Below are 23,681 nucleotides of genomic sequence, written 5' to 3' on the forward strand. Positions count from 1 at the left end.
ATGGATCGACATAAATGAGCGCGTATAACAGTTTCAAATCTCGTTCAAATCATTCCTTGCCTTATAATTGTGTTAGATAATTTATAATTAAGCCTCTTCAACCAAATCAAGACCATTTTAGCAGCATCATCTACCGCCTATCTAATTGCTGATAATCAACCATGTCTTAATATGTATCTCCTTTTGTGATCGCGGACGAATGCACGTTGCATATATTTTCTGCAATTTGCTATCTACCAAATGCCGGCCACAAAATGAGCATGGACACTCAATAAACCGATAAGAAATCATCTTCCTTTTACGGCGTATTGTACTTATAAAAGCTGGTGCGTTCCATATGCCCAGTTTTATCGATATTGTCAACGCGTGTAGCGAAAATACTCATCAAATCGTGCGGTTAAATTTGATTGAATACGTCTCAGTGGAGTAAATTCAAAATGAAGGCGATGTTGCTGTTTGTAGCTCTTTTGGTTTCGGCAGCCATTGCGAATCCTGTGCCGGATCTTTCGGATGCTGACAAAATGATGTTGGTGCCAGACGGCAACAGCGTTATATCGAGCAATGCGCACTACGTTCCTGACAACGAAAATCCGGCCGTTTCTATTTACGTCGACATTCTGAAGGACGCCGAACACGCCAAGGACCCGGAGCCTTATCTCACCGCGGACGTACAGGAAGAGCACGACGAGCCAACCCTGATGAATCGTCACCCGGCGATGGTCAACGTGCACGTGGGGATCGACAACCGCGGCAACGGGGACGGAAGCGACTTGGTCAGCATCAATTAGATGAAAAATTGCCTTCGGTAGTCGCGCGTGTGTCCAGGGAACAATAAACCGAATCAGTGCAAAACTCCTTCCGCATGCATTCGTTCCTCTGAATAGGATGCTCAATTTTGGTCTGTAATTCATCCAGCAGGCACCGCTTCAGTTCTAGTTCCGTGGCATTGTTTGCGGCCGCGCAAAGATCGATAGAACATGTCTCTTCGTAGTCAGCGTAAATCGATTGCAGCAGCGTCAGCATTTGATGAGAATATCTATCCGAAGAAGATGAGTTATGGGGCGTTTATTACAACACTGATAGCGTGATAAAAATGATCAAATGCACCGCCACTCTCATACCTGCTATATAGCTTCATCCTCAGGCGCGTCTCCTCCATCCCATCCAGCCGTATCATTGTGCCCTGCCAGTACGTGTTATCAGCGCAGTACAGCACGGTTCGATTTACGACGGTCGATAACACTTCAACAAACGCTAATCTACCGACAAAAAACTCCTTCAACGCGACCCTCGGCTCGCGGTTGTAACGAACTTCCAACGACAGAAACTCGGAGCTGCACGTTACGGCAAGCAAATCCTGGTTGGCGTCAGCCGCCCGGAAATGCACCCACAGATCCGAACTGCACAGCTGCTCCTGGGGTAGATCAATCGATCCCAAGCTGAGCTGCATTTCACCACACTCGGTTTCGGCAGACGTTGACACGTTGTACAATACGAAACAGTTGAAATGGATGCCACGGCCAAGTTGGACCAACGAGGACAGACTACAGCTGGCTAGGAACACTGCCGTCTCTTCGGAGTACAGTACTTTGGTCTGAAATAACGAGATATATATTAGCCAAGGGGGGGGGGACACATAAAAGTGAAATTAGCGACGTTACATTTTCTGCAATCCACTCCTGATCGAAAGCGGGCACACTTTTCATCGCGTCTTCCTGCTCCATGATTTCGTCGTACGATTTAAAGTTGTAGTCATCATCCCGCAGCCGGTAGAAGCGCGTGCTGTACGAGACCGCCTTCGAATCTCGCTCCACTAGCACCAGCCGCAAGTTGACCAGGGTTAGCCGTCTGCAAAAACAAGCATCAAGGATTTCTACGGTCTGTTCTTTTTCCAGGGCAAGGGTAAAGCGAACGTTGCAAAATGTGCCCCATCCGTTAAGGGTTGAGAACTCATTTTCCCCCCGTGAGTACATCGGAGAGCACGCCGACTAACGCTCCTGGTTAGCTCCCTTGAGCCACATTCTTAGGGCTCTCGCTTTTTCTTGATTCCATTCATCGCAATCCGCGAACGCAGCCACGTTTCATACTGGAGGCACTAAAAATAGTGAAATTCACGCTGCTCTAACCACTTGTAAAAACGCTGGCAAAAAACACGTTCCTCCGAATTGACCGCTCGATGCTCACTTAGAAGTAAAATGATCCTCGGTGAGATCTTCAAAACAAGCAAAAAATTCTATGCGATCTAGCGTGCAAGCAGTTGTGTGCAATTCAATTTTTTCGGCCGAAATTTTCCGCATCTTGCCATGAAAATTTAACTTTTGGTACCAGGAGAGCATGAGTTTCGAAGGTAACAGCAAAAATAATATTGTACTAAGTAAATTCCTGAAGCTCGGAATGAACAAAATTGCAGTTGCTCCTAAGTAAACTTCTGAAGCTCGGAGCGAAAAATAGTCTCCCTCTCACTACCACCCTCGCTACTAAAAATACTAGTTTTACTTACGAAGTAAACTTCTGAAGCTCGGAGCGAAAAATAGTCTCCCTCTCACTCCCACCCTCGCTAATAAAAATACTAGTTTTACTTACGAAGTAAACTTCTGAAGCTCGGAGCGAAAAATAGTCTCCCTCTCACCCCCACCCTCGCTACTAAAAATATTGATTTTACCTACGAAGTAAACTTCTGAAGCTCGGAGCGAAAAATAGTTTCCCTCTCACACCTACTCTCGCTAATAAAAATATTGATTTTACCTACGAAGTAAACTTCTGAAGCTCGGAGCGAAAAATAGTTTCCCTCTCACACCTACTCTCGCTAATAAAAATATTGATTTTACCTACGAAGTAAACTTCTGAAGCCCGGAGCGAAAAATAGTCTCCATCCCACTCCTACCCACGCTACTAATCAATTTTCGTTCCGAGCTTCAGAAATTTACTTCGTAGGTAAAATCAATACTTTTAGTAGCGTGGGTGGGAGTGAGAGGGAGACTATTTTTCGCTCCGAGCTTCAGAAGTTTACTTCGTAAGTAAAACTAGTATTTTTAGTAGCGAGGGTGGGAGTGAGAGGGAGACTATTTTTCGCTCCGAGCTTCAGAAGTTTACTTGGTAAGTAAAACTAGTATTTTTAGTAGCGAGGGTGGTAGTGAGAGGGAGACTATTTTTCGCTCCGAGCTTCAGAAGTTTACTTAGGAGCAACTGCAATTTTGTTCATTCCGAGCTTCAGGAATTTACTTAGTACAATATTATTTTTGCTGTTACCTTCGAAACTCATGCTCTCCTGGTACCAAAAGTTAAATTTTCACGGCAAGATGCGGAAAATTTCGGCCGAAAAAATTGAATTGCATGCAACTGCTTGCACGCTAGATCGCATAGAATTTTTTGCTTGTTCTGAAGATCTCACCGAGGATCATTTTATTTCTAAGTGAGCATCGAGCGGTCAATTCGGAGGAACGTGTTTTTTGCCAGCGTTTTTACAAGTGGTTAGAGCAGCGTGAATTTCACTATTTTTAGTGCCTCCAGTATGAAACGTGGCTGCGTTCGCGGCTTGCGTTCTCTATGCTTTGAAAGAACCTTAAATGCAGAAATGCGAAAGAAAAGCGACGGGGAAAAGGGCCCAAACACGCACGAGCGTTTCCGGCCGAGGCTTACGTTTTGTCGACAAAACCGCAAAAAAGAAGCCGCCTGGGAGCCTCCGTCGTGAGTTATTTTGAATTATTCTCGTCAGCAGGGCGGCCACGGTTCACTGCGGACACTGACGGAGGGACTCCGTGGCTGGCATGAGCAATGGCCGCGCGTATCTGACTCCTGAGTGCCTCCCGAGAGAGCAAAAGCAACGCACTGCAGAGCCAACCCGTCGGACACGCGCGCGTTCGTCGGAAAGAGAAGCGTTCTGGCCACCGGAAACCGACCAACAGCAAAAGCGAGACAGCACACAAGCAGACCCATTTCCGCGGCTGCGTGCGTATGCGAGTGGCTTCGAAGCCGACCGATACGAACCCAACCGAACGGCCGCATCTCGCCATCGCCGAGGGTTGCAAACACGCCGTTCTGTCAAACAACCCCTGTAGCGCGGTGGAGCAGCAACACACATCGAGCGCGCAGTGAATGCGCCAAGACAGCAGTGCGTCGTCTCGTCGCGGAAAGGTCTCCTCTCCCGTGTAGTGTGTGTTTTTGTTCTATTTTTGTAAGTGAGTTTCCGCCGTTCTGGCGCAATTCGGTAGCAAATAATTTTCCCCTTTTCTGGCCGTCCCGGGGGGTTGTGCCTTCTTTCCCGGGCACGGGTCGCCAATGTCACCTGGGGTTGGAGGGTTGCCGATCCGTGGGAGGGTTTTATTTCGGTGCACGAACGGTGACAAAAGTGCAGGGTATCCCCGTGCTCGGTGGCGTAACAATTCACCCCGGAGAATCCGTGACACGAAATCGAGACAGTAATCACCAGCGACACTGAGCGGTGTCCTTTCTGTTCGCGAGCGTGTTTGTTCGTATTCCCACGGGGGAAAAAGGAAAAGGCGATGGTGAAAATTCGTTTTCGCTTTCCGGTGAAGCGTTGCTGCTAAATTGATAACGAAGACGAGTGTCGGGATGGATTCTGAACTGATGCACGCCGCGTGCCGTGTGAGTACCGTGGTGTTTTATGCCTGTGTGTATGTGTGTGTGTGTCTGTGTGTGTGTACATGTGCATGACTTCGTGGAGACGCCTGGTGGCTTTCAGATCAGGCTTCATTGTTCAAGATTGCACCAAAGCAGTCGCAGGTAGACGACCGGTGTGAAAACAACCGGACGCTGTTGTGTCGGAAGCTCTCGCTCGTTTGCACTGCAAGCCCACGGACAATGGTGTATCCTGCTCCGGTGCGGAAAAGCACGACGCCGCTCGGTAAAGGAAAAGCAGGCTGTGCTATTCGGACTGTCAAACGGGAGAACAGCAAAGCACGCGCTGGTGTGCGCAAAACGTGTCGCTCGTAGCAACACAGCACGCCAACCAGCCAGTGGTGGCTTCCTTTTCGTGTGCATGTGTATTGGCGAGCATCTCGCAGTCACTGCCGAAGCTACCCACCGCTAGGCTGTGGGAAAACACCGATAAACTTTCCCAGGCCGGTTCGGTAGCCGTGGGAAAGAACAGATCGATACGGTTCATTGGATGGGAAGCCAAGGGCACGCGGCAGTGACGCGAGGGTGTAATGCGAGGAAAATTAGGTTTGATAAAGCAAACAACACGGACCGCAGTGACTGCTACCGGTACGCTGAGAATTAGTAGGCAGGCAAGGTGTGCTATCACACGATAACTGGGTGCTTTAAAATCGTTCGCCGTGGAGTGCCAAATTTAAAGGCATACCTTGATTTATTTACATCACCCGGATGGAAAGGGAAAATTCACCCCATGCAATGTTGCTATCTAATCTGTCTCGTGAGAAACGAAGGGAGTAACTTCTGATAACGGGCGAAGGCATTGTCACTATTGCGCCATACGATGATCAAGGAATTTGTCATGTGAAGCTTCGTGACCCACTTTAAACGCCGGCTTTGTTTTAATCCTAGGACGGACGGAGTAATCGAAAGAAGCAAATGAATGAGCTCGGTTGTTTCTGTTCGCATTCATCGACTCCATTTGAACGCACGTGTGAAACAAATCACACATTTTGCCGATATACCGCGAATGCGATCTGTTAGCGTGATTGTTTCAACTGCAACACAAGGCTATGCACATCTATTTTTTTTGCTAATGCGAAACCCACGGCACCATTCCGTACAGAAGCTGTACCTATATGAATGCAAGAGCAAACAACCGCACTATAAAATGTTAAGCATTGCCTTGTTGCATAAAATATATCGCATATATTGCACACACACAAAAAAAACTTTTCACCGAAATTTGTTCTGTTTTTGTGCATCCCGGGATCAGCACCCGTAACGTAAACTTAACTTCCACAGAGCTATTAATTATGCTAAATGAAAGCATTGCGCACTCCAGCATAATTTCCGCCCGCTATCGGCGAAAGCTCGCGTAGATAAAAAAAAAACACGAGAGAGAGCGAGAGGGACGGGAGCATAAAAGGATAATTTGCATATCGCCAATGCTCGTACCGGGCGCACCTCCATCAAAGCATTGGGGCTTTATCGTTTTATCCTTGCTGACAAATAGCGAGCACACACACACACACACATGTGGCAAAAAAAAAATAGAACAATGCACAACATCGTTCTACACTCAGCCGAACGCGAAATAGCAACGGCACCCTTCCGTTCGACCCCTATTTTCCATCATCCCCGTCTCGATGGGAAGGGAGCGCTTATCATGAGGCAAACCCACAGCCAAGCGGAAAACTTTTTAATTGAATTTCGAAGCTAATTAGTTCGCTTTCCCATGTGTGTCATTTTCGACTGTGGTGTGCGCGGTACGTGGCCGTGCTACACTAATTTCCACCCGCGCGCTTCGATGCGACGGAGCAGGTTGGAAAAAATGATGATAACATCATCGACCGAGTGATTGTCGTACAGCAAGTTGGGGGGGGGGGGGGGGATATCACCCATTTCGTACTCGAGTGTGCGAATAATGCCCGGCGTGGGTAGGTGACGATAGAAGCGACCCGCACTTGCGACTGGATGACTTTCCGGCCAGTGATACAACGAGTCACACCACAGAATGCACTTTGCAGCGATGCCCTCGAAAATAACACCACCGTAGCGAGCGTTGGTAGGACGAACCCCGACGACGGAAGGTGCCACTGATAAACTAACCAATTGAAGCGCAAAATTACATTCTAGAAGATTATGCACTGACACGCGCCGCACCCAAGCAAACCGTACGCCGTACTACGCCGATAAGTCGAGTTGCGTTCCAACCTTTGTTACCGTTAAAACCATTACGCCACGTTATTGGTGTGGCAGGTCCTTGTGTATCCTGACTGGCTCCTGCAGGCTTGTGCTTGACGTTCAATAAGAATTTGATAACTCGACACCCGATACCCGCGCGTAACGGTAATTGTACTTGAACTTTATCCTTTTGAAAGCGCCCTCCTTCTCGGTCGATAAACGGTTGCTTGGATCGAATGGATGAAAAGAATCTAACAAACCATCGCTAAGGTGACAGCGCGCGCACAGAAACAACAGCAGCAAACAACAAAAATCTGCCCCCTTCTCTAACAAAAGGCCGTTTATTTGGCCTTCACATTGGCAGCATAAGTATCTCTTGACCTCCTCGGTTTTCAATTTTCTTTCCGGGCGTGCGCTCCCTCTCTCTCTCTCTCACTCTCTCCTTGTCCCTTGCATTTTCCTCCCCCTCTGAAATCCCAGCCCCACCCCCTCCCCACACACACACACACAAGCAAGAAAGCAACGCAATGCGGAAAGGGAACAAAATCTTGGCTCACTTGCCTTGGTTCGCCCATTCATTCAACTCTCCACCCGGTTTGGGACCGGCGAATCAAATCGACGACCACGGTCACGTTTCGTAACGTCTTCCCCCCCCCTCCCCTTTTTGTGCACACCTCGCTACACCCACTCCGCTCCATCCGGTGGGTTGATTCAATCCCATCAGCCCCAATGCACCAACGTAGCGCGGCCAGCTCCATTAGTGAGCCGGCAGTTTCCTTGGCCCTGGTGCGCGCACGCCGCCTTTATCAGTGCGTGATCAAATGGCATGAATCTTAGACAATCTTGCGGCCGGAACCTGGCAGCGCAAAACCTTTGCACGCGAATGTGTGTGTGGCCAATCAACGCCGGGTTGGTGTGCTGTCGTTGAGATTGACCAGCACGGTTTGGTTGGCTGGTGGGTTGATAAGTTGGGGACGTGTATCAGCTGCCATTCGATAGGGGTTCCCGAGTCATTCCCACATTCAGCTAGAGCCAGATGGGTTTCGCGATTGTGTCATATTTTATTGATTTGAATATGACATTCAACCGACAAAAGCTGTTGCGCACGATGGATGGGGTGCGGCTGGTTTCCCATCGCACGTGGCTGAAAGTGATTTAAAAAAGGAAGAAAAAAAAAGCCCCGTGAGTTAAATGGCACGAAAAACGACCGACCCGAGCACAGTATCACAGTAATGATGATTGAGACGATTCATTTCAAGCAAATTGCGATCGCTCAATTTGGAAGCAAAAATACCGCACCGCATTGAATCCGCAACATCACTTCCACACCCATTGCCACAACACCGGCTCATTAGATCTTGGAACACGTTTGCTAAAAAAAAAAACAAAACAATATAAAAAGCCCCATCATTGATGCCTGTGCGTGTTCATGGACCATCATCCGGCAAGGCAAAACTTGCTGGCCGGTACGCACGCATATCGTAGTCTCCACGAAATTGCCCTCGGAAGTTGAGTAACGCGTTGATGCAACAACAAACAACAGCAAAACAAAAAACAAAACAAAACTAACCCCAACCACCCACCCCATTAGCCCTTCCATTTGCATTGGATAACAGCGTTGCTTTTTTTTTGGCATGTGTTTTTTTTTCTGCTACTGTTGTTTCGCCGCTAAGCCCGCCCGTTCGTTGATTTAACAAACTCGCCCTATTTATTTTACCACACCATTTCGGGCGGCATCGAAAACGGCACACCGGTGGCGTTTAAATACGTGCGTGTAACGCTCGAAAAACAGCTATTTATTTGTTGCTCCAGTTTATGCTCTTTTTACTACTCTCGATGCGTTGCGAACCGATGTCAAACCGTTTGAAGTTGTGCTGCTGCTTGAAGGGGTGAGTTTTGCACGCCCGCCAAGCTTTCCAACTGTTCGGTACAAACTGTTAAAATAAATAAACACCTTTCGCCAAAGAGACGGATGGGGTTTCAACCCCCAGAACAGCGCCAAGGTTGTGATAACCGAGCAGACCAGAAGCAATGGTTTGCGTGCTAAACTGGAAAATCAACACACTGGCGCGGGAAAATACTTTACTTTCTATTGATTCTGATGGTTCCGTGCATGCTAATTTCGGGCTCGGGCCGTTTATTGCCCGCTTTAAGCTTTTCGGTTAAACTCGAGGAACATAATTTATCGACGCTACGATAAACGAACGCGTCCACCTCGCGAAACTCGTGAAGCGAGTGCCTGCTGTCTGGGCTTTTGCAAGTGTAATTTATTTATATTTTAAACCCACCCGACCTCGCCACATGGATTAACGCATTATGTATGCAGCAAGAGCCCGATGGCAATGGTCCCTATTTTTCATCGCGCATGTCAACGCACTTGAGCCACCCCGAATGAGCCGGAATTGGCTAATGAATGGCGTCCACTTCCCACACAACAATTATCCAATGTTTGGCCGTCTCTCGGCTTCGATGGGGCACTCCTGGCACCATCAGCTATCATCTTACCCATCTTAAGAGCCCCTTCGTTAGTTCATATTCTCAGCGGCACCATACGGCCACCACGAACGGCAACGAAAATATGCGCAATTGCAGCTCATCTTATTATCGTTGAATCACACAACCCCACTTCCCATCGTTATCCTCCAGAGCGGGTGTTCCTTTCGTCCCCCAAACCGCGAGGAAATGTAAATGAGACGAGTGTCCACTTAATGCGCTCTAGTTGGGCTCATTTCCCGTTTCCTTCCCGTTTTACCACGTGTTCCATGCTCGTGTGTGCGAGTGTGTTTGTCTCGAAAATTAACAAACCTTTCATTATCGTCCACCGCTTTCTATCTTTCTCACTCACTCACTCTCTTTCTGTGCTCTTCCTCCTGGTGGTATATTCCAGATTTCGATATCATGCTGACCCGAGTGTAGGCAACCATCGGGTGCAATCACGCAAGGACCTGACGTGAGGCAGCAGCAAAGGATCTTCGCTAATCACAGCGCAATCAATCAACGTCGAACGCGCCTGTGTCCCGTTGGAATTATGCCACGCCGGTCGCGCTCGATGGACCACGCATCCTGAAAGGGATTCCCGGCCGGCAACCGAAAGGCTGGACCGACGGGCCTTCCGTGTGCTTGGGAGATCAGCTCCTCTGCAGCATCCTGCCCTCCCAGCACCACCACGACCACCAACCCTCTCTCTCTCTCTCTCTCTCTCTCTCGACAAACGTGCGCCTCCTTTCCACCGGACGGCTGTGTGCGTGTGTTTCACTTTTGTTGCGAGACGTCTAATCTGATCGAAGGACGATCGATGGACGCAACCGTGGCGCGACTACATGAAAGGACACACCAGGACCAAATGGCGCATCATTAAGCGCCTCTTTCTATTCTTTACCACCCTCTCAGTTATCCCGCTCACCGTCCTCTACCTAATCACCTCCGATCACCTGTATCGGTTTCGCCAGTACACGGTAAGTGTGATTGAATTTTTGCACTCCCGCGACCCCTTTGGTCCTTAAACCAACGCCAGCTCCTTTAATACGCAATCCGATGCCAGTTGGGTGGGCGGGGAAGAAAGTACGTGGGAGCGAGGGGCCTCAAATTAACCTCATCACCCCCACCAGCGAACAGTACTGTCGCAGCATAATGGGTATTCTTTGACCGGGTTCGTTACCATAAATTATCATCGGTAGTGCGGCAGAGATGCCGGACCACTTCTCGGACAGCGTGCGTTGAGAGGGTGGAAATTCGTCCTCACGCCAGCACCATGGGCGTGGGATATTGCTGATGGAAAAATAACAGCACCACGCGTTAACCTTTCGTCAGGCGGGATTGATTCGGGTGCGCCGTGGAGCGAGAAATATATTTCAACATGCGCTGTGCATCAGCCAGCCTGGCATCGGGAACAGGTTCCATTTTCCAATCAAAACATCCTTTCCCACCTCGGCCGGTGGGGTGGCGAGTGTCGTTTCATTCAAGCCAACAAGCCAACCTGGGGCGGGAAGCGAAGTCCTGTCCAGCGCATGTTATCGTTGTCCTTCGGTTCGTTATGTCGCATGCATGAATTGTAGATGAGGCGGTCATTTTGTGTTTCCGAGAAAGGAAAAACAACCTCGCCGGTGCGGATGTTCCGAGGGTTCTGTTTGCTCTGCTATTGGCCCGTAATTGATGGGTCCTGTTTCCACATCCTAATAGACTGTTTCGGGTTCGGTCGATAGAACCTAGAAGAGGCAACCGGCACCAGCCGGCGGTACTGGGAATTCATTCACAACGCAGGTTTCGCAACGAGACCTACGCGTTGCCTACGGTACGGTAAAACAAAAGCCCTCCAGTTGTAGCACGTTCGTTGGCCGGTTCTTGGAAGAAATCCTTTACACGGGCGAAGGAAAAGTGGTGAAAAGCGCTCAAAGCGATCACAGCCGCATCAACTGGCCCGTAGCGATGTGAGCGAGAGAGAGAGCGAGAGAGTGTGGGATTTGTGGGGACAGTAAAAAGGACGAACCGGAATCGATGGGAGAGAGAGAGAGCAATAAAAAAGGAACACAATCCGATAGTTCATTCAGCTCCAGCAGCACGAACCCATAAAGTGTCCTGCGCTCGCGGGATGGATTGACACTTTAGAACGGGCAACGGAACAGGAGCTTGACCGGAAGCTGGCGAATGAGAAAGCGAAGAAAAAAAACGCAGGAAGGATATAAAACCCCTCCCCACCCGGGGATCCATTTCAATTGTTCGGCACCAAAGCGACGTCTTTCCTCCCACGGGAGGCAATATTTAGACGAACCCGTGTCCTTTCCAGCTTAGCGCAAAACCTTTTTCCACTCGCTTGACTTTCGGTTGCGTTCGTTCGCTTCTGAGGGGCGTCCTTTTCGTCCTTCGGCTTTGGAGTCTTTCGCGCGTCGCTGAAGTGCGAAACGGTGACTCTCCGTCCCCGTCTGATCCGGTGCTATTTGCTTGGCTTTTGTCTCCACGGTTCCGGGCAAGGTTCGTGCGTCCGTGTGTTTATTTTTAGCTCTCGGGCAAGTGCGGTAGCTTAAGCCGCTTACTGTCCAACCACCGGAAGTGGTGACGCCTTCTGACGAGCCGGACGGAGTAAATAAAGGGCTCATTTTGCAGCAATCAAGCAGGCCGACTGCACGCTTCCACGGCAAACCGACACTCGGGCTGGGGGTGCCATTCATTTTTAATTCCTTGCGCAATCCGGGCCGGTGTCGATAATCGATATTCGCTCACAAATCAAACAACTTCCGGCAGGCGAGCAGCGGCACGTTTAAGAGCGAAGCCCAAGACGGCATATTTATGGGATTTCTTCCGGGAGGCAAGCCCGGTGAACCCGAACCGATCAAAATAACTCACAATTGATGCCAATCACCGGTGCCGGACGGACGGATGGAACCAAATTTAGGTGCACATACAAAGGGACGGCTGTACGATAATTGTCGCATTAGCATTATTCAATGTCAGTTTGTGGAACGGTTCCAGGAAGGATGTGAAAACGGACCATGCACACGACGCGATTGAGCTGCTTCCGGGGCGTATCCTTACACACCTCTCATGCTCTATAACATCCAAACGAGCCACGTTCAAAGGATTGTGAAATCCCCCCCGGTGTGCAACTTTCCAAAAGCTCATCCGACCGTCGGGTTTGTGTTGAGTTCTATTTGTTTTAGTGCCCGTGTGCAGTGTGTGGCTTGTACTGCGAGTACTCAACATACCAACAGCACCGAGGCGTTTTTCTTTTTTCTTTTCCTCCTGGCAGCATTCGACACAAACGCAGTCGGAGAATAATGTTAACACAAACGTGACGAGGAGGGAGTTTCCCAGGAGCAACTTTCCATTGGCTACCCCTTCCCCGTGGTCGGGCACTCGTTTTAATTTATGTTTCTCGAGTTGGTTATTTATGTTGGAGTTGTGTTAGAGTTTTAATTTCCCTGCCACAATTTGTGCCATTTTGTGCTCCTGACTTGGAAAATGCACCACAAGCAGATAGTCGAGTGCGATTAATAATTGACAGCGTGCTTTGGACTAAAAAAAAAAACACGCTATCACCCGCCAAAAATATGATGAAATATTCACCGATCAATACGCGCTTCTCACGAACGCAAGGGAACTTCCCAAGCAGAAAAGTGGTACCATCTTGCTACGGAATACCAGCGAGAAAACCACAGCATTTCTCCTAGCGGTGCCTTGCGCCACGGACTTGAGTAGCGAGGGGGAATGTTCGTAAAATTCTAGCGACTAGTATATGGGGCCGCATTCCCATCACAGCCCGCATGACGGTACACGCAATAATAAAAGAAAGCCGATGAAAAGTGCCCCGAGATATCACACAGATGTTGCCCGCTCCTGTTCCATATTTCCAGGACTCACAGGTCGAGCGTTTTCTCGGGATTCGGGGTAGAAAATGGACGCTTGATTGAGGTACTGCTTTTCCGCATTCGTGCACCTCCAGCAGCCCAGGTTGCATGTAATGGACAAGTATAGCGTTCTTCTCCGAGGGAAGGAGTTTTTGCCCAGAATCTGAAGCATTTCCGACAACGAGGAAAAAAAGCAAAGCGATGACATTTCAACTAAGCCCGCATCAGACATCACACTAGCGGTTTCCTGCAGTATTTTCATCATATTCGATTTCCAATTCCATGTCAAAACCCTTCCACGAGTTGATGTAGCTCGAAACCAACCGAAACACGCCATCGACGGCACGCAGCTATGAGCAGCCCACTTCCGGCGGGTAAACGGGTAAAGCTACCCGAACGCAATAACATTCACCAGCCCGGCTTGCGTTCGGTTCCCCATGGTTCTTGGGAGGGAACATCAACATTCCGACCAGTGGTTACACGGTGATCTCGGTTTTCCCGGAACGGGGGCGAACGAACCGAGGCGCAGCTGCCGCAGCGCCAGTCCTGCGCCGAAAAGCTCGTGGCGCTGTTTTCGTAATGCAAATTTGCTGATTCCGATGATCAAATGTTTGTTCTCGGTCCGGAATGGACGGGGTAAGAGAAGGAACTGTGGAGCGAGAGAGAGAGAAAGAGAGAGAGAGCTGTTGGCTAGGCATCGCAGGTGGTGCCACAGGGCGATAAACGGAACCGCTAAAAGACAGGCACAACCATCTGATGAACATCTTCCATTGGGAGTGAAAGGAAAATGACACGCGCACGGAATTCCGGTCCGGCTGTAAAGCGATATCAGAATTTTGGACCCTTTCTTCGGCGCACAGTGGGGTGAATTTCTCGAGTTTGAATGAGAATAAGAAAAAGAAAAACCACCCAATGGGCCGGCCTATAAAGCTTTCCAGACCACCGAGCCTGGCGTGATCCAATAAATGATTGCGTAAAAAGCACACGGAGCGTCTCGCACCTGCACGTTGGGATGTCAAAAATCACCCTCTAAAGGAGCGTCAGCAACTTTACAAAGTTATGTAACTCCGTTCACGTGCTTCCGTGTTTCTGGTGCGTTTGCTAGCCAAGACGGGAAAGCTTGAAGCTGACTCATACACGTTGCCGACTCGTTGCAACTACGCCCGTACAACGGCGATTTCAAGTGTGACCCGAAATTAAATTGAACAAACACTAATCCTCACCACCGAACCGAAGCACGTAACCGGAAACACGCCACGTTGGCACTACACCGGTGCAACGCAAACTCGATTAAATGATGCGGGAGGAAAAGATCACGCTTTTGCTTTCTCAGCTGCAAGGACACCAGGGCGCTGGAGCTGGAATGATGTTGTGTACGTTTTCCGGACACCGGATCGTGCGGGTTAACATGCGAGACCAAAGGACCGAGGGTTAGGATATTACTCGCCGCGCCGGATCCTTCCGGTTTTAATCTCCTCCGCTTGAAGTGCCCATTTAGCGGTACGTGACGAAGCGATGGCACATTTACCACATTCTTAATTACACCATAAAAAGGGGGTGAGCACAGGACTGCTATCTGCTACGGGACACATCCGTACGGTGAACATTCTCAACCGGCATCTCATCATCCTTTCGTCCTGCCAGCCACGAACGGGGGGCTGAAAAATCAACATGCCACCCTGCAGGCGCAAGTAGACAGCAATAGGGTCAAGAGAGTAACCGAGGGTGGGGTCTGGTACGGCCTGTTCATTTTGCAAGCGCTAGATGACACCCATTCGGACGATAAAACTGAACTATCTTCTGCATTTCGTGCGACGAGCGAAGAATAAACGTGAAGCACACACACACACACACACACACACACACACACAAAAACATGGAAGAAAAGCATAAAAACGCCGCACCTCAACAAAAGGCTCAAGAATGATGGTTAAAAAGGACAATCTGTCGCCACGGTGCTGCCCCGTCCTGGGCAGAAACAACTATGATGGTACTTGAAATTGAATACCGGAAACTTCGCACAAAGGCGCACAGTTTGAGGGCCGGCGACGGCAGCGCAGAAAAAGCGAAGGAAAAACCTCCGTGAAAACATACCAATCGAAAGAAAATTAAGGACGCTTGTGACGAGAAAGAGAACTCGCTTCGCAGAAATGTCCTTCATGAGTGTTCTATTCGTTTAATGCTTTTTTTCCATATGCTTTTGAAATTCAAGAAGTACTGCTACACCCGTGCAGAAACCCATTCGCACGATCTAAAACGGTTTCAACGTTACTATGCGCGCTGGAACTGAAAAAAAAACTCATTTAACTTTTCCCATCAGATTTGAAGCCTAGCGCACATGGGCGCATTCGGGATATGAATTTCCCAACCCAACCACCCACCTCCCCCCCCCACCAATCAGGCTGCCATTCCCGCGCACCTAATTGCATATTTGTAGTCCAGAGTACCGAAGTAGGGAGTGAGTGCAGTCGAGCGCGAACAGGAAATCGAACAAATTTTCATCATCCCAGAGCGGAAACGGTGGCCGTACGAGCTGTTCATTCCCCGAACGCACGCTCTCCAAAAAAACGGGCGGAAATTAAATTTTACAGCCATCTTATATCCATCCCCTCGAGAGAGCTGGATAGAGAAGTGTATAACTTATTTTGTGGCGTGGTGGCGGGCGAAATTCCTTCCTACTTCCGGCTGTTCAATTAAGCGCTACAGACACGTGGCCCAAGCGATGGTTCGTTCGGTCGTTTGCGTGTGCACGAAAGCACAAGAAAAAGGACACTCAGAACATTTTAGAAAAACGTCTTTACCAAGCCTCTCCTTGTGATGGGTTTGAGGCAGCTCGCTTTGCCCGCACAACAAATCGATAGTTCCGGTCAGTGCGCTTCGGCGATCAAAATTTAAATCTACCTCCACCAACCCACGGCACGGTTAGTGTGGCGGCCACCTTCCAATGCAGATAAAACTTCAACCGCTCGCAAGCTGGCGGGCTTCCAGGAAAATGACTAAAATATGCTTACGCTTGCGCCACGTTCCAGCAAAATTGGGAACCCGAGCACAAACAATATATCTCCCGTCAGTGCCAAACGGGTGTGTGTATTTTTTTTTCACTCCTGCTCGTTCCTTTCAGTGTGAAGCGAGCACTCATCCGGTGCTATCGACGTGGAATTCGAAATATCGACTTCGAACGAAACGTTCATACATAATACCGAAAAACCTTCGGGGTTCCGTTGAATGCGCATCTTTATCATCGACCATGTAGTGGCGAGGGAGGGGAGACAGCAACAAAAAAAAACGTCGGAAACAAAATGTCAGAAAAGGACGTTTTAAATCAACCCACCACCACCTTTGTGTGGGAGTAGTTGAAGCTTTTTTTTTGGTATACGAAGATGCATTCGTCGCTGCCGACATACGGTGCATTATATCTCTTGCGCAATGTAGGTCATTCCGATGTTACGGAAGTGGAAGAATTGCAAACATCGACTGTTTGCAAGCTGTTCGGTTCTGGAATGACTTTTGGGCGATGAGGAAAATGTTAATCCTACCGAATACCAGGCGCCTCCATCACAGCGCTTAAATGGAACTGACCTCAATTTTTCCGCAGCACCAGCGTTATGGATTGATGAAGGTTCATTTCTTTTACACTTTATTTTTATCCCCGGATACTCTAGTGATTGAAATTTCGATTACAAACGCAGATAAAAGATATAATAAATCCGGCATGAGTTGATGTTAAATCCTCTGCACTGCCGGCGATATTTTGTTCGCCATGAGGATCGTTCATATCACGTCCTACCGACCACAGCTAGTACCGCAACGAGCACTAGCACTAAGCACTCTTCAATCGTTGTTTGTCAGAAAGTCAGCTACAGAAACCGCAGTTTCGTTGCGAGGCTGTCAAGTGCCCGAATTCGAGAGCACAACTAACAATTTGGACACCACGATTCGACTGGACGCAGGATCGAAGGCACAGACAAAGAAACATGCCTGATGGGTAGTGGAAGTGTTTGCGATATCTCGCCGCTATCCTTGCACAAATAATGGCGCACGCCAGCGTTCATCCTGGGTTCGGCAACGGTTGGTCAAGTCAGAAGCTACAATTTGTTGTGGGACATTCAAGAGCCATTAAACGAATCGGTCCCAAAACGGGCGGGCACCGTTTCCGATATCATTTTACACCGATTGTAAAGAGGAACCTAGAGCAGGGAACAATGTGCTCCCGAGCAGCATATTACACGCGCTCGATTCCGGCAATGGCAATGGTTCGCCGTCGTAAAAATAGCCTCCATGCCTGGGACGTTCCCTTTTCGATTGGACCGAACGACACGGACAAAAGTGGACCGGAACAATCTCAATCCGATTAAACGTGTACCTTTACCTTACTATGACCCGTCTCAATTATCCGCACCCTGTGTGCTACATCCGCTCATTTTCCTTTCCCACCAGTACGGTGCTATCGCTGGCAATGGATCATCACGCCAGCAACTGCTGCAGTTTCGCGCGCCGATCCACCCACCGGACGGCAGCGTGCACCATCTCCGGCTGGTGCAGCACCGCCTGCACGCACATGACAGGCAGCAGCAGCTGCAGCACCACGACCACTACCAGCGGGCCATCAAGAACAGCACAATCAACAGCCAGTACCGGCTGGACATGGACTACATGAAGCGGCGCATGGAGCACCGTGTCGAGCGGCTGCAGAAAAAGTGCACCGAGTACCGATTAAATGAGTCAAGTAAGTCCTTTTCCCTTCGCGCCGCTTGGACACCCGACGATGCCCCGCAGGATAACGCTCCACCGGTGTCCTTACACACAACCGCACACACATTTACAGAGCACAACTACAAACCGAAGGCGTGGGAGTATCTCATCCAGCACGAGTACCACCTCGTGTGGTGCAACGTGTTTAAGGCGGCCTCCACGTCGTGGATGTACAACTTTAATCTCATGGCTGGCTACTCGCCGCAGTTCCTGAGAAAGACGAAGGACGTGCCGCTGCAGCTGGCGCGCCAAAAGTACCCCAGACCATCGGTGGAAAAGGTAGGAACCCGGGGCAGGATTTAGCGATTGTAATTGGGTCCCGTTTTGCAGCAGCTCCGGGGAGGGGGGGGGGGAGTTTCCATTTTTCCGCTCCTTTGAGCACCGTTCCGTTAGGGGTTCGGCGAAACAAAAGGCGCACCAAAAGGATCATTTGCATACGGCAGTAGCTGCAGCACATGGCTATAAATGATGAATTTTGTATATTTTTTTTTTCACCGCCTTGGGAAAAGCCTGGGATTGGTATCAGTTGTTTACGACAACGATAAATAAGCCAAGCGATAGCGATTCGTGCAACAAATAGCACGCCCATTGCTAGAATCAATATCCCGCAAGCCGGTATCGTGTTACGGTGGCGCGTAAACATATCATTATATGGGGCAAATATAAATTTGATCGCTGCAGAAAATGATAATTGGAATCCCACCGTGCGGGCGTACAAGCCGAACAGGAAGGGGACATTTTCCATTCGGCGTGGGATTGGTTTCATTATTAGCCGTTGTAATCAGTCAGCGCTGTTGGTAGAGCTTCTGCCACGCTTTGTTTCGGCATCCTTCCACACGTCCTTTTCCCCATCGCTTATCGTCATTGTATCTCACCCACCAGCTGCAGGAAGCCATCAACGAATCGATATCATTCATCATCGTGCGGCATCCGTTCGAAAGACTGGTCAGCGCGTACAAGGACAAGATACAGTACGCGCTTCCTAACTCGCATCACCACAAGCTGGGTAATCGCATCATTCAAAAGTACAGGAAAACCGTCAACGGCAAGGTAGGTGGGCCCTCCCAATGGGGTGGGTGGTTTTATGAAGTTGCCACAGTGTCCTGAGCCTGCCGGGCTGGGTGATATGTTACAACCTGCTAAGCATATCGTTTCCATCCATCATTCTCGCGTTTCGCACGCAGCCCGTGACGCTCCTGAAGTACCCGCTGTTTTCCGAGTTCGTCAATTACCTGCTGGATGAGATCAAACACCCCCACTACGAGATCGACATGCACTGGGTGCCGGTGACGCACTTCTGCACGCCGTGCTTCTTCCATTACGATGTGATAGCCAAATTCGAAACGCTCGAGGAGGACCAGAACTATCTCATCTCGATCGGTCACCTCGACAGCGTCATCAAGCCGCAGTGGAAAAACGCCGGCAAGGGCGCCCACACCAACGACGTGCTGCTGAAGTTCTTCTCCGAACTGGATGCTGCCCAGGTTCGCGGTTTGTACGACTACTATCGGTATGATTTTGAGCTGTTTGGCTACAGCGCCAAGGAGTACTTTAAAGCCTAGCGTGGGACCGCGCTAGAAGCAACTTTTAACTAGCCTAGCCAAAAAAGAAAGCGCCACCTCGCCTGTTCGTTGCATTCGTTCAATGCGTTTTCGATCGCGAGTGTAGGCGCCAGCGTTACTTTATGATGATAGATCACGAGACCTTCTATTTCAAGCATCCCCTGGGCCGGCTTCGAGCGCAGGGCATTTAATAGTGAGATCACGATTATGTCAAATTACTAGTGATAGCCAGTTCCGCTGATTCCAGAGGTCCGAGAAACAGGAATACCGACCGACCGGCACACACCAAAGGTTTAGGCGGCCTAGCACCAACTCAAAAGACACACACAAAAAAGACAACCACGAGGAACAGCATAGGATTAGGGAAAAAGAAACAGATTTAAAGCAAAAACTACATAAAAACATTAAAAAAACCCCGCAAGGAGCAAATATTTTCTACATATTTGAAGAGATAATCAAAACACCCAATATTATAATAGATACGTCCATTAGCGTTTAAGAGACGTTTAATAATGCATATTTCGATGTAGATTATTTCTCGACCAGTTTGTTCGATTTCATTTCAAATTAGAAATTCAGCTAAAACATTTGCCGGTCGATTATGACGCTCAGGCAACGCAAGGGTAGCTGCAGTTGGGAGAGATGTAAGCGGCTCCACCCACGCGTTTCCTTTTGTTTTGGGGGGCGTAGGAAAGAGACCTGCTTTCGAAAGTCAAAGAGGCTTACGATCGAACCAATCGTGATTGATAATAGCTTGTAAGATAGATAGCATGTTTGTTGAACAGTCAGTAGAGACGTAGCGAGTATTTAATTCCTTTTTTTTGCGTTCACCCTACCTAGGGCATGAGAGAAAGTAGAAGTGAACGAAATTTTCTCCCTTGTTTCGCTGCACGAGGAAAATCGTGTGTCTCGTCACTAGTCAACGCCGAAGATAGTTTTCGATTATTTGATTTCGCATAGAATTTGAGCGTTAATTTAGAGCCAACCGTATCAGTACCAAATTGTTACCCGTCATGTGAAGCATTTTCTTACCTTCCTAATTCAACGTAAGTTTCAACACCAAAGATATCAATTCCAAGTGAAAGTAGAATGTACAAATAGGAAGCTGATATCAGGAGAGAATCCGCGAAGCGGAGAGGTGGAAAATTGCGGCAACGCATCCATAAAATATGATCGATTTATCAATCGAAAAAAAAGGTCTAATATGAACCATTTCCTGTAGCCGGAGTACAGCCGGTGTGTGAATGGAAATGAATTTCAAATCTTCATATCTAAAGAGTAGCTCCGCTTCAAACCGTTTCACAATGTTAGTTAGATTACGTTTTCTGCCGTCGACGAAGACGGTACGTAATTCAAGTGAATTGACTTTCAATTACACAATTAGTAGATTCATTTTCCTTCTACCATATCCTTTTCCAAACTTGTAACTTGCGTAACTATATCTTCACACTGCAATGGAAATCTGAGAAGAAATGGCAATAATAAAACCCTACCAAACATCGTACGTAAAATCAACTAGCTTTGATTGTTGATCCGAAAAGAAATTCATTTTTCTAGCGTTTTCAGCAAAGGTTATTTTAAAAATGGAGCCGCCTAGCAGTGGACAATATACTTTGTTGATTATTTAAAATATTCTTTCACCGCCTAATAAAATGCTGCATAAAAATATAAGCGACCACAATACGCATCGGGTTGCTGCATTGTGCAGCGTGCCTACCTTTTGTAGCTGCAATTGTATAACGGTACACCGATCAGCAAACGTTCGTTGTGGATCTTTTTCCAAATCGCGCCATACCGCACTAAAGGATACTTTTCCTCCGCATTCGATGATCGTAGTAGAGCTGGAATCGTTTTCATGCTCTCGTTCATACCGTTGAAAACCTTACTAACGGTTAGTTTCGACATTTCCAGCTGAGCCCTACGCTCTGCTGTTTGATTGCGTAGAGATTTCAGCACTTCATCGAAACAAGTGAAGTTGTCCTCTAACGACGGTATGCCCGATCTGGCAACTGGTGAGTCGTCTAAGAAATCTGTAACTATCGGTTCATTACGATCGTCGACGTGTATATGAACGACGCAACTTCCTGGCCGATGAATATTTTCAACGAAAGTCAACTGACGGAATTCTTCATATCGCGAATGTATCACCAAGTAACCGTTGCTATCGCCGACGTGTACGTTTCGCCGTTCAACCGCAATCAAAGTGCGATCTAATTGCACCAAAATGAAAACCTTTCGCTTGGCTCCATCGTTTGCGCGGAAAATTCTCAAGCTTATGTTGTTCGGTCTAGTGCTTTCTATTTCGGCAACGGGTGTATCCATTTCATACTGAGTATCGTTGAAGAGGTGAAAATTCTGAAACGATCGCTGGCCGGCATCGAATCTGTTTGAACCTAAGCTAACCGAACTCAAAATTGCTTTTCGCCACACTTCAAACAATCGGAGATCCGATGTTATCACGAAAATAGCCGGGGTCAAGCGGCTTAGCTGAACTTTTCCAGCAAAGATAACATCGTTTTGCAACCTTTTTGGAACATCGTTTTCGTAATATTCGGCTGATGCCATTTCGTATGTATATAAAAGCGCGCCGAAACAATGTCAACTGCTGAAAACAAATTAAACATAACTTTATTCCGATCGAATTTACCCGCTTACATAAATTGAATGACTTCAAAATGAAATAACACATACTTATTTTATAAGACCGAGAAGGTAGCGTATTTTAAAACTATAACTTATAGTCTTTTTAACTAATAATTAGATATTCAGGGGAGCTTTTCTTCTACACAGCATAACGTCCTCAACATAAAACACATTAATGCATATTTTGACATAACTGATGTCATTTTCAAAATAGGGTTGCTTTCAAAATTAAGGACGCTAAAATGTCCTTAACATTTTTTTTTAACTCCTCCGGGAGTCTGCCCGGGATAAGGCTATCTGCGGCTGTTGGGAGGAAATGCATTTCAGCTCACAAAAATTTATCCAAGCCAAATACGGCCAGGTCGTTTTTAAATAATTAACTAATTTTTTTACCTCCGAAAACCTTCGCTTTTACTAGTGCATGATACTGTGTAGCACGCAAGATAAGTTGAGACAATAGAGGATGCGGCATTGAAACAGAACCATTCTAAAACCTGTACAATAGCCAAACAGGAACCAGGACAGTAGTGCACGCTGCCAACAAAACCAACCCAAACCCAGTTGAAATACTTTTAATTTGATTTTCTTTATTTCTTTTTTCGTTTTCTCACATTATTTTCTAAACTCGAAGTTTTATTTGTAGATCATTTCTTGTTTTCCTCCGTCGAGTTTCATATCCTTTCCGCGAGTGCGAAGCACACATTTCCGTTCTCGTTCTCACTCTCTTGTCTCCTTTCTATAAAGTCCTTGACGATCGTTCAATTAAATTGCATCCGTAAAAGTCTAAAAAATGTGAATTTAACAAAACAAAACAAATGACGAACACAAGATACGGCCCGTTAGTAATGATACGCGCTCCTAAGGTTACCACAAGATATGCTGAGCTTCGATCATGTTTCCTATTTCTTGGATTTAGCCCGATCCTTTCCGTCTTCAGGATCACAAAGTTCGCGTTACGTATCTCGTTTGTCCTGCTGGTGAATATATGTTTTCTTATTGATTTATACATCGCAATTAAATTATATTTAATCGAACTAATGGTGATACTATCCACATAAATAATAAATCTATACAAAACGATTGTTTTATGCACATTTGTTTGGATTGTATCGGGACCGGATGAATGGCTACCGCCGCACGCGTGTGCCTCAGAGCCTGATTTTTAATTACAAAATTAATGCATGCTACTTAGGGAGAAATATTTCAATCGCTCTACTCTTTTCGGTCCGTTGTCACCGTCGTTTTTTTTTCGTCCAAGAGAGGGGTTTTGCAAAACTCGTGTCCTTTTCGTGCCAATTTCTATGCTCGCGCTTAACGTACTAGCATTTTGCAACGTACCTAAATCTATACAGCAGATTTTTTTTTGTTACTGGTCTTCCCGTGGATGATCTTGGCAACTTTATCTATTTTGTCTAGTTGTTGATTTTCTAGTCATTATTTGTTTGTTCTCGTTCCATCATAAATGTCGTTTCTCATTCTACTACCAAGGCGTCTTTCAATCCTTCCTAGAGTTCATGCTTATTCGATAGTTTTGCAAAAGGTGGTAGTGTTGGAGCCCTATTTAAAATTCAACATGATTTGC

The 23,681-nt window shown here is 47.7% G+C and overlaps 2 protein-coding genes across 2 annotated transcripts; one reads left to right on the forward strand and one right to left on the reverse strand.

The window, feature by feature from the left end:
- Window positions 1-780: 780 nt before the first annotated feature.
- Window positions 781-22,021, reverse strand: LOC128724774 (uncharacterized). Its single transcript, XM_053818495.1, has 4 exons — window positions 21,174-22,021; window positions 1,662-1,848; window positions 1,122-1,594; window positions 781-1,036 (listed from the first exon to the last, which is right to left on the reverse strand). Exons 1-4 carry the CDS (start codon window positions 22,019-22,021, stop codon window positions 781-783), a joined length of 1,764 nt encoding a protein of 587 aa, XP_053674470.1.
- Window positions 10,122-19,654, forward strand: LOC128722571 (carbohydrate sulfotransferase 11). Its single transcript, XM_053816243.1, has 5 exons — window positions 10,122-10,256; window positions 17,580-17,868; window positions 17,968-18,173; window positions 18,777-18,944; window positions 19,079-19,654. Exons 1-5 carry the CDS (start codon window positions 10,122-10,124, stop codon window positions 19,454-19,456), a joined length of 1,176 nt encoding a protein of 391 aa, XP_053672218.1. The 3' UTR covers window positions 19,457-19,654.
- Window positions 22,022-23,681: the final 1,660 nt, after the last annotated feature.

The sequence above is a fragment of the Anopheles nili genome, chromosome 3, assembly GCF_943737925.1.
Source record: "Anopheles nili chromosome 3, idAnoNiliSN_F5_01, whole genome shotgun sequence".
NCBI lineage: Eukaryota > Metazoa > Arthropoda > Insecta > Diptera > Culicidae > Anopheles > Anopheles nili.

Excerpts from the sequence above, each read along its gene's own strand:
- LOC128722571 (XM_053816243.1), top strand. The coding sequence starts at position 10,122 with ATGAAAGGACACACCAGGACCAAATGGCGCATCATTAAGCGCCTCTTT. Across the intron at positions 17,869-17,967 it reads GTACCGATTAAATGAGTCAA|AGCACAACTACAAACCGAAG; the intron begins GTAAGTCCTTTT and ends ACACATTTACAG. Across the intron at positions 18,945-19,078 it reads GGAAAACCGTCAACGGCAAG|CCCGTGACGCTCCTGAAGTA; the intron begins GTAGGTGGGCCC and ends TTTCGCACGCAG.
- LOC128724774 (XM_053818495.1), bottom strand. The coding sequence starts at position 22,021 with ATGGCATCAGCCGAATATTACGAAAACGATGTTCCAAAAAGGTTGCAA. Across the intron at positions 1,595-1,661 it reads AGGAGTGGATTGCAGAAAAT|ACCAAAGTACTGTACTCCGA; the intron begins GTAACGTCGCTA and ends TCGTTATTTCAG. Across the intron at positions 1,037-1,121 it reads AGGATGAAGCTATATAGCAG|ATATTCTCATCAAATGCTGA; the intron begins GTATGAGAGTGG and ends TTCTTCGGATAG.